The 9,843-nt window shown below is 42.3% G+C and overlaps 1 protein-coding gene across 1 annotated transcript; it reads right to left on the bottom strand.

The window, feature by feature from the left end:
- Positions 1 to 1,719: 1,719 nt before the first annotated feature.
- On the bottom strand, positions 1,720 to 3,574 carry her6 (hairy-related 6). Its single transcript, XM_044129621.1, has 4 exons — positions 3,113 to 3,574; positions 2,910 to 3,005; positions 2,712 to 2,799; positions 1,720 to 2,575 (listed from the first exon to the last, which is right to left on the bottom strand). The coding sequence occupies exons 1-4, from the start codon at positions 3,218 to 3,220 to the stop codon at positions 2,034 to 2,036; spliced, it is 834 nt and encodes a 277-aa protein (XP_043985556.1). The 5' UTR covers positions 3,221 to 3,574; the 3' UTR covers positions 1,720 to 2,033.
- Positions 3,575 to 9,843: the final 6,269 nt, after the last annotated feature.

The raw sequence follows: 9,843 nt of genomic DNA, 5'->3' as shown, positions 1-9,843 counted from the left end.
TATATATATATCAGATGTTCTGTGAAGGTAAGAGACGTTTGTTGAAACATTAGTGAACAATCAGCATCACGAAGATAAGGAGCTCATGCAGAAAGCTCAGGAATGAGGAGAATAAAAAAGCAGCTTTTGTTCATTAAACAATATCCTGAGATTTGAATATGTCATGGAAAACTCCTCAATCCACCGTCTGAATATGAAAACCTCCTGATTAAGCATAGAAACAGAAGGTCTATAGTAACTATCTAGGAGCTGCAGTGATCCAGAGCTTACGGAGAATCCAGTGACAGAAAAAACTAAAATTGATATTCTATGAAGCTGTCCTCTATGACAGCGAGAGAGGCAAGAAGAAAGCCACTATTAAAGATACACAAGTTAGAGTTTTTGGAACTGACTAAGTGAAATCCAGCAAACAAAACAAATGTCTTGTAGCCAATATGGAAAACCATCAACCTCTCTTTGGTGAAACCTGGTTGTGGCAGCACCATTCTGTAGGAATGCTTTATTCAGCAGCAACTGCAGGGAAACCTGGTAAGAGCTGTGAATGTAAGATAATCATGAAAAACCATTCATTTTCCAGCGGAACAAACAAACCTAATACAGCCAGAGCTACAAGGACATTATGTGCCTGAATGTCTGAGTCCCAGTCCAGACCTACATCCAATTAAGCATCTTTGGAGCAATTTCCATATCACTCTGTTCATATTTTAAATCATTTTGTTTTTAAAACTATGTATCATTTTCCTTCCATTTCGCAATGGAAGGAAAATGCTGCAAAGGGACATATAGCAATAAAGACTTGTGACTGTAACAGAACTGAAAGGTGGTGGTACAAAGTATTGACCTTATTTGTAAAAATGTCACCAGCACTGCTCTCAATCCATGTCAAAAAGAAAAATCCATAAAATACATTGAGGTTTGCGGTTGTGCAACCTCAACATATTTCAAGAATGCTTTACCATTGCACCGGTTGCTTTCAACAACTTTTGAATATTAATATTGAACATACTGAATTAAAATTTCCCATCCGTAGTTCATAAAAACAGTGAGCAGTTAGTTTCCCAGTCTCTCTAACATCCAAGTCTCGTTAACTCATCACACCAGCAGCCACCTATTATCCTTGACTCTATCGATCCTGCTATACCAATCAGACTGCAGTATCGTTTTCTGCTGCTAGATGGCGTGAGTGACCTCTGCTAAGCTCCAGAGCTTCTTCAAGAAAACCCCAACAGCTAGAGAACCTGTGCGTAACACCACAAACAGATGATCTTGCACCCCTCCGCACCCCCACCACAAACCATCCCCCACAACGTGTTCAGCTTATTGATCTCTAATCGGACCTTCGTTGATTGATAACTTTTCCGCAACGCCACTCACAACCCACTTTAAATTAGAATGTTCTATATAAAAAAATATTTGGTGCATTCTCATAAGATGCAAACTCTGAAAGTTGAAACAATGTGTAGTTACAATTCCAACACAGCTGCTGTTCCTATAATTATGTCTAAATTTACACATTATAACCAACGTATGGCTCTTAAAAGTGCGTTTATACGGCAAAGATTTACTTAATTAGAAACCTAAAAGACCTAAAGAAAGTTCAACTTGGTGGCGCTGTCGAATTGAGCTTTTCCACGCAGAAACTTGGTTAAGCAAACTCCCAACAACAAGTTTAAAAATGAGCGTACCTTTCTTCTACAAGAAGCAACGCTTAGACCAGTGTTTTCGTATCTTTACAAATTTATTTGTCTTCCAAAACGAAGAACAGCATAAGAGCATTGAACATATCTTTGGCGTCACACAGTAAAAAAGACAACTCAAATATATATATAAAAATGCAGTGAACGGACTTCCACGATACAAATCTCATTTCAATATGAACTTTACTCCCTTGTTAGCTGTACAAATATAGTGCATACTCTTTCCATTTTACAAGAAAAATAAAAACAGGTTTGAAACAACTTTCTATTGACCAAAGATTTAAAACTATTAAGTGTATAGTTAGTCTTTTTTCCCCCCTCCTGGTGCTTCTTTTTTCACCAGGGTCGCCACACTGAGTCTGTGTTGGCGGATGGGGCTCCGGGGGACACCGCGGCAGGAACAGGCACCGGCGTGCTCATGTTGTTTGCGTACACGGGGATAACGGGGCCGTTCGGCGCAAATGCCGCGTTGGGTATGAGGAAAGCGAACTGTCCGTCTGTGGCAGGTACGATCTGGAAGCCGCCGTACACTTTGGTCGCGTCTGACGGTAAGCTGGCCGGCGGGGAGCCCCCTTTGCAGGACGCGGGGTTCATTGGGAGCACCTGCGGGGAGGAGCTGGGGATCTGAACCATGGACTGGGCGAAGGAGGGGTGCGTCGACCCGGCTGCTGGAGGGAGCTGGTGCTGGTGCTGATGCTGGCTGGGGTAGTTTATGGCGTTGATCTGCGTCATGCAGCTGGCCAGGTGGCCCAGGAGCCGCGTCCTGACTTCGGTGTTGACGCCCTCGCAGGTGGAAAGGAATCGGGTGACTTCATTCATGCATTCACTGAATCCTGCGCGATATTTTCCCAATATGGAGGGGTCAGTGTTCAGAGCAGCTAAAGAGAAACAGACAGGGGGGGGGAGGAAGCATGAGGATATTACTAGGAAAAGTTCGGAAATGTTGAAACTAGAGTGACTTTTATAGATGCGTTCAAAGTCAAGAAATAAATCAGAGTGGGATGTTGAACTTACCAGTCATCTGAGCTCTCTGCAGGTTCCGGAGGTGCTTCACTGTCATCTCCAGGATGTCTGCCTTCTCCAGTTTGGAGTGTCTGGAGCTCTGCGGGGGCGCAAAGCGCACCTGGTTAGCGTTACGCGCACAGTTTTCCCATGGCTGACACAGACTGCTTGGGCGTTTATTAATATCCACGAGGACGGCTGAGTACTTACATCTTTTTTGAGCGCATCCAGAATGAGAGTCTTCAGCTGACCCAAGCTCTCGTTTATTCTGGCTCGTCTCCTCTTCTCCATGATCGGCTTTGATGACTAAAAAGTGAAAGCAAGCTATTGAAATCACCACTTCCCGCACAGAGTTCAGAATGCCACCCTAATTATTATTGTTAACAATAATATGACTGTTTACAAATACCAACCTTTCTGTGTTCAGATGCTGTCTTAGGCTTGTCAGGAGTTGTGTTCATGCTCGCCGGCGTCGCAGCGACCGGAGAGGATGAGGATTTTTCCATCATATCGGCAGGCATCTTTTCTTTCTTATTAGAAAAATCCAACAAAAACACAGCAAATTCCCATCCACTTGTGTATAAAAATTAAGCTGATGTTGTCAGCTAGTATTTGAAAGTCCGTCTCTGTCGGAAGCAAATCCCGGGATGAGTTAGAATCCGTCAGTGATGCGCAGCTGCAGCAGGAGCGGACGTAGTTTTCTCTCTCTCTCTCTGTCGGACTCTCCGCGTGTGCCTTGTATTTATATCTCTCACTGCACGCGAACGGCTCGTGTGAAACTTCCCAAACTTTCTTTCCCACAGTAACTTTCAACCAATCAGGGCGAGGGACACGAGGCCCGAGGGAGGACGGCTCGTGGTCGGCGCCCTCCCATTGGCTGTTTGGCCCTGCTGGAGCTGGCGGCCAATGGCGCACGGCCCGGGCTGAGGGCGCAGCCGGGGAAACTGTCTGCAGTCTTCAATCATCGTAGCGTTTACATATTAACAGCGGAGCCGCTGACTGAGAGAGGCGCAAGGACCTCCTATCTGCCAGGCACGAGTTAACAGCAAAGAATTAAAATAAGAGAAACGGCAACAACTCTGTCTTCACACATTTTTGTGTTTTTCTTTAAACGTCACAACGTTTGAAACCCTGTTCAGAGGAAATCTCTCGGGTGCCTCCAGAAAGTTTTATGAGGGGTGACCAGATGGGGGCCACTAATAATCTTAACGTGGACCACCAAATGCAAAACCCATAACAGAATTTCAGGTTTCTGTAAGTAAAGGATATCAAGTAGCCATGTACCGCAATCAAGTGATTTGTTGTTAAAACAGAATTTAACCCCCAAATGGTCTTTTCTTCTCTTAAATTCAGACATAAAGAAGATTATGTGCATAAGGCTATGCAGAGATGATCCAAGCTTACAGCAGTCCCCAAACTGTTGACCTTGACTGGGTTTCTTGAGACTGCTGAAGAAAAGCTTCCCTACTGCATGATGCTGCCACCACCATGTCTTCTTTAAGATGACACGTTCAGGGTATGTTAGTTTTCCTCCACATCTAATGCTTTTTATGTTAGCCATTAAATTAAATCTTGGTCCCATTCGACAGAACCACTTTCTTCCACATGTTTAACTATATATTCTTGAAATAAACAAATAAAAATATACATGAAAAGTTACAAAAATCCTTTTTATGTTTTATTCATACTGATAGCCACATGTTAAAGCCATTAACCCATGGATCCCTCCATAAAACTTTCATAAGAGTCAACATGTATTCTTTGGAATGTCACCCTAAAAACCAAAGTTTAATTATACCATCATCAAGCATAAAGGGATTTGGAGACGGGTCTTCAAAAGTCAACTTTAAAGCACAAAAATGACCCATATACATCAGATAATAAATATTGAGCAGTTGCAGTAATCATCATTGCCCAGCTTAGTGGTTATATTTTATATATAAAATGATTCAGATATTTAAGAGTAACTGTAACCCTGACCAGGCAGTCTTGTGTGCATTTTTCCCCCCAAAATTTTAATTTACAGGCTAAGATGAGATAAAATGACCACCTTCTTTCACCCGTATACTGTATATGACTACAGTACATAAAAGTCAGAAAATTATATGATTTTTTTTTTTATTTGGTCTGCTAACTCAAAATTATCAGAGGGCCAAAAATGGCCGCCTCTATGTAATCTTTATACACCAGATTTCTTCACAATAACAATACTACAATTTGACACCATAAAATGTTATTTTGAAACTAGAGTTGATCAAATGTCTTCTCAACTCATCAGAAAAAAACCTTTAAGTTACGACTCAAACTTGGAAGGTTCGCTAGGCTCGTGCTTCACCTAAATTCACTTATAGGAGCAGCCGCATGTCCACTTCCACCTCAGGTCAGCCCTTTGCAACAGAATCACAGAGTTTTGGGTTCTTTCCAACCAACTGGAATAATTGCATTTGTAAAGGGAACAACTTGGGATGACAACTCATGACGAGTTTAAAACCTCATGAGAGGAACACATGAGAGGCTGACCTCTGCCTCGAGTCTACTTTCGTAGAAGTGTGTGACCATGAGCGCGAGCATCACTTCGTTTCCACATTACACTGCAGCTTCTATAGGTCTGTGGTGCAGAATCTGCCACTTAATCATCCGCCGGTGCTGTGAATGTGGAGCACGTGCCAGGATGTTTTATGAGCGCGCGCTGGTTGGAGGTTTTGGCCGCCGGGCTGCAGGAGGCGGAGGAGGGTGCATGCGCGGTGAGGGGAGGGTATGTGGCGGCGGCGGTGGTTTACATTAGAGGGGAAGGTAAATAGCAGCTGCTGTTTTAAAAGCCTGGGAAAACCACGCCCACAGAGCGAGCTGGATCGGGCTTCCTTATCGGAATGTGAGCCAGAGCAGAGATATTTCTGAGCCTGCAGAGCTCACACCGATGCCTCCTCCTCCTCCTCCTCCTTCCCGCCTGTGGCCGTCCCACAGCGTTCAAGGCTTTTGTAGATATCAGGTCATAATTTCATTTCCTTATCTTTACTGTGGTTAGATAGGCGAAAGAGCAGACGGACATAAAGAGAGGAACACGATGCCAACTATCGCCCTTTGGGGTTTATAGAGGAGCAGCAGTTCTGCTGCATTCTTAAAGTTGTGCAACTTCACAAACAAGAGCGCTTTTAAACTTGCGCTGTCTGTCATTGCCTACAATAAAGTCTTATCTCTAAAGATGTTACTTCCGAGCCTTAAACTTACCCGTTCGATGATAAAATACGGAGAAATGAGAAGAGAAATGGAACGTTGCTTAATTGCATTTTGTTTAGTTTTTTATAAAGCTGAAAACACCGTGCGTGATGTTCGACAAATGATAAAACGTGATTAAATCAACATGAAAAACGTCAGACTGACACGCACAGGTTAAACCGAGCCTCACACACTTCCAGCTGGTGCGCAGACCGCGACACGTGGCGCGCAGGCGACGGGGGAAGGCGCTGCTCTCGCCGGCTTGCCGCCTGAATCTGCGGGGCGTCGCCAGCGGTTCGCCGCAAGATACTGAGTTTGAAGGGCAACCAGGAGGGGGCTGCGCGGGTATTTAGACAGTCGACTGAGCAGGAGCGACGCTTCTGAAACAGTTTAGGTACTTTATTTGACACATTTTCTTGTTGAGTACGTACGTTTTTCAGGTCAGACCCTGAGGTGAGAGTGGTAAACACACAACCAGTAAAACTTATTCACACAAAAAATTACTTTTTATAACTTACCTAATCAGAGATATTAATAAGAAAATCAATAAGGCAGATAGAGATTGCGTTTTTATTTTCTCAAACAGAATAATAGTTTATTGAATCTTTAACAGTCTCCAGTAAATAATCCAAACTTTTAAGTGTGAATACTTGCTATTTTGCCCCAGAAGTTATGAAATCCAAACCAAACTTCAATAAGGAAAGCTTATTTTGCGCTGTTCTTTGCTGTATGTTTTTATACAGTGCATGTACTGTGCTCACCAGGAGGATGTACAAGTGAATAAGTAGAAATCATAATTGCAGATGTTTTTATCTTGCCATCCTGGGAAGAAATCCACATTGACCAAATCCAAAACAAAAACAAAACAAAAACAAACAAACAAAAAAAAGAAAATCGCTTGATCTTTAAGAGCTTCACAACATGATTTGCAACATTTTTTAAAAATTTCTTCTTATGTTATTTTGTTGGTTCTTTAAAGCCAGTTAAGGAATGCCCACTTTCCTATACAACATATAATATTAGAAAAGTCCACAATGTTCAAAACTTAAATCCAGCAAAGTTGATCAGTTGCCCTCATTTGAAAACTTCCCACAGTCACTCCTGCCAGGTTTTCCTCTAAAATCTAACTACCTGGTTATAGTCAGAACAGATATATCCTATTGAACTACTGCAGAATCACACGCATCTTGTCTGCGTAATTGACAAAGTGATGCTGGTGTGTACATGCGGCCATAAACCAGCTTTAATCCCACATTTAAGCTACCTACTGTGTGCTGCCCTTGTCAAACACATCATCAACATCTCCTATTGTTGTGAGCTGGGCACCTGACTCATTCTTTTCCCCTTACACACAATGGCACTGACAGAGCTGCTAAACAAACGTCTTGGTGCTCGGCAGACAGGGTAGGTTTTGAAACACTCTCCGCCTGAATGACTTTCTCACGCTCATATTGCAAGAGGTCTCCGGTTGTGAACTGAGTCACGGAGCCCTGGCTCTGTCAGGCCCTCCCACTTTTCCCCCCTTGCAGGCTGAAAGTCTTATCGGGCGCACCTGGCCGCTCCGTCGGTCCCCGGAGTGTTACCTGCGCACCAATCTGTGGGAAACGGGCGGAATCACAGCGAACCGTGAATCTCTTTTGTGAAAACCTTTGAGAGCGTATTGCTTTGAGAAAGTAGGCTTTTTAAAAAAACATCACTTCTTTGACAAGAAACACTCAGAAAAACAAAGAGGAACTAAATGTGAATGGTTTCCTCCAACCCTGATCCCTTTTTATCATTACTGCTCTTATCTCTTGTTTTATATCAGCTCTCTCTCCTTTTATCTCCCTCTTCCTCTTTTCATACCTCTGCTCACATTTTCCCAGGACTCATATCTTTATTGGTCTCTCTTGTGTAAGGACTGCCACACACTCCAATATTGTACTCAGCCAAGGACCTTCGGAGTATATATGAGTGAAAAAGTGTCTCACTGCCACACAGCGTCTTAATGTGAAAGCCTTGGCTGCCAGATGTGGCTGAGAAAGGTTGGATTAGAGCTAAATTTCAGATTGTGGTTAGGAATCTGTAGCAATAATGTGTCTGCTGCATACAAATGATGGCACTGGTTGGAAATAGTATCATGTCCCAAGAGGGATGCCAGCAACAGTGTTTGACCTGACTTATCCAAGAGCCTACACTGTGATTATCACAGTCAACAAGACCTGCTTTCATTTCCTAGAAGAAGTTAGCAGTGAATGTGCAGCACAGTTGGCTGTTTTGTTTGTAAGTGGAAAAAAATAAAAAGCTCTAAACTCTGAGGCATTGGAGGGTTTGTACTCCTCTCTTCATTTCCCCAAGTTTTATAGAATAGACCACGTTTCCATCAAGTGAATAAATGATGAATAAGAAAAAAATCCCATTGACAAGAGTAGAAAAAACCCCCAATGAATTTAAGACGAATAAAAATAGTTTTAGGTTAATTCTTCTCATACTTTGCATGAGAAGAAGCAAAACAAACTGTCAGTGAATTGACAGGTGACAAAAGGTACTGTGCCAACTCATTTCTTTTTCTCTGCTTTTGAAGTCTTTAAAAGTCATCTTGATAAAAAGCCTCTCTTTCCTCTGTAAATGTTTTTCAAAGTTTTTGTGTTTGTCTACTTTTAGTCCAGAGTCCAAGGAACATCTCAGAAAGCTGTTTGATCTGTCACATGAAAATGGAAATCAAAGCACAACTATAAACATTTCAAAACATGGCGGTCCACTTGTATTCACATTGACAATGATTGGGAAGTTCAGGATGAATCTGAGAAGCAGCCGAGAGGCCGATGGTGACCCGGGAGGAGCCGCAGAGATCTACAGCTCAGGTGGGAGAATCTTTTGACAGAACAACTACTATGACACATTTCCAGTAGCACCAACTCAGGGCTTTGTAGCAATAATGGGGCTAGCATCCTTTTTTTATACTTAATAACCTGCAGTTGGGCTAAAAATGCAATGCCAGAAGACTGCTGACCACTGATCACCTAGGGGATGCAGTCACTCTCTATATAGTTGCTCAAAAGCAACTATTTACAATACTACGACCGCCATTTGAAATAACTCACAGCAGTCACTGAGTCTGACAAAAAGCCACAGATCATGTCATACTGCTTTTCAGCCTGTGGGGCTGCCCATGACCACCTCACCCACTGAAGCTGTTACTCTGTTGTAATGGAAAAGGAAACTGTGTATAGTAGAATAAAGCTGAGTCAAGCTGTGCTTCTAGATGCTAGTGGCAAAGGGTCATTAGTTGTACACTATGACACTCATCTTCTTGTGATGAAGAAAGCTACAAGAAATACCATTTTCAGGTTGGAACAATCTATGTAGAGGTTACAGCAAACATGTGAGGGATGGTTCTCTGCTGAGATGAGACCAAAAGTGAAGCTTTTGGCCTGCATGTGGAGAAAACCTTACTATCTACATAGTGAAACGTGATTCTAAGAGTGCCATGCAATGGGGTTTCTTTTCAATAACAAGGATAGAAAAGCTGGACAGAGATGATGAAAAGATGGACAGAGCTACATGCAGGACAATCCTGGAAGAAAAACTTGAGACTGATGTAGAGCATGGAATAGCTTTGATCAAAGCTTCAGGCTCTACATGTACAAAGCTCAATAATTGTGTACTACTTTGTGTGGATCATTACATTAAATCCCAATAAAGCTTCATGATTGTGACAAAATTTGAAACACTAAATATGCAAACTTGCATAATGACACAAACTGAAGATACGTTGATCCATTTCTACTGACTTTTATACTTGTTGACGTTTAAAGGCTCTCCAGAAAGAGCAATGAAAGGGACATAAATGTAAACATATACAAATCTATATATTCATCTATCTTTCTATTTATATGTATATAAATATGTGTATCTATCTATAATGGAGAAGTGGATTATGCAGAAT

Source organism: Gambusia affinis, linkage group LG10 (assembly GCF_019740435.1).
Source record: "Gambusia affinis linkage group LG10, SWU_Gaff_1.0, whole genome shotgun sequence".
Classification (NCBI taxonomy): Eukaryota; Metazoa; Chordata; class Actinopteri; order Cyprinodontiformes; family Poeciliidae; genus Gambusia; species Gambusia affinis.
The sequence above is the reverse complement of the archived record's forward strand: the minus strand, read 5'-3'. Positions and strand labels throughout refer to the sequence as shown.

What these genes read in the sequence shown, in the direction of transcription:
- her6 (XM_044129621.1), bottom strand. Translation starts at nt 3,220, where the DNA reads ATGCCTGCCGATATGATGGAAAAATCCTCATCCTCTCCGGTCGCTGCG. An exon ending in CAGCATCTGAACACAGAAAG is followed by an intron (nt 3,006 to 3,112) that starts GTTGGTATTTGT and finishes TTCACTTTTTAG; the next exon opens with TCATCAAAGCCGATCATGGA. An exon ending in GCAGAGAGCTCAGATGACTG is followed by an intron (nt 2,576 to 2,711) that starts GTAAGTTCAACA and finishes GTTTCTCTTTAG; the next exon opens with CTGCTCTGAACACTGACCCC.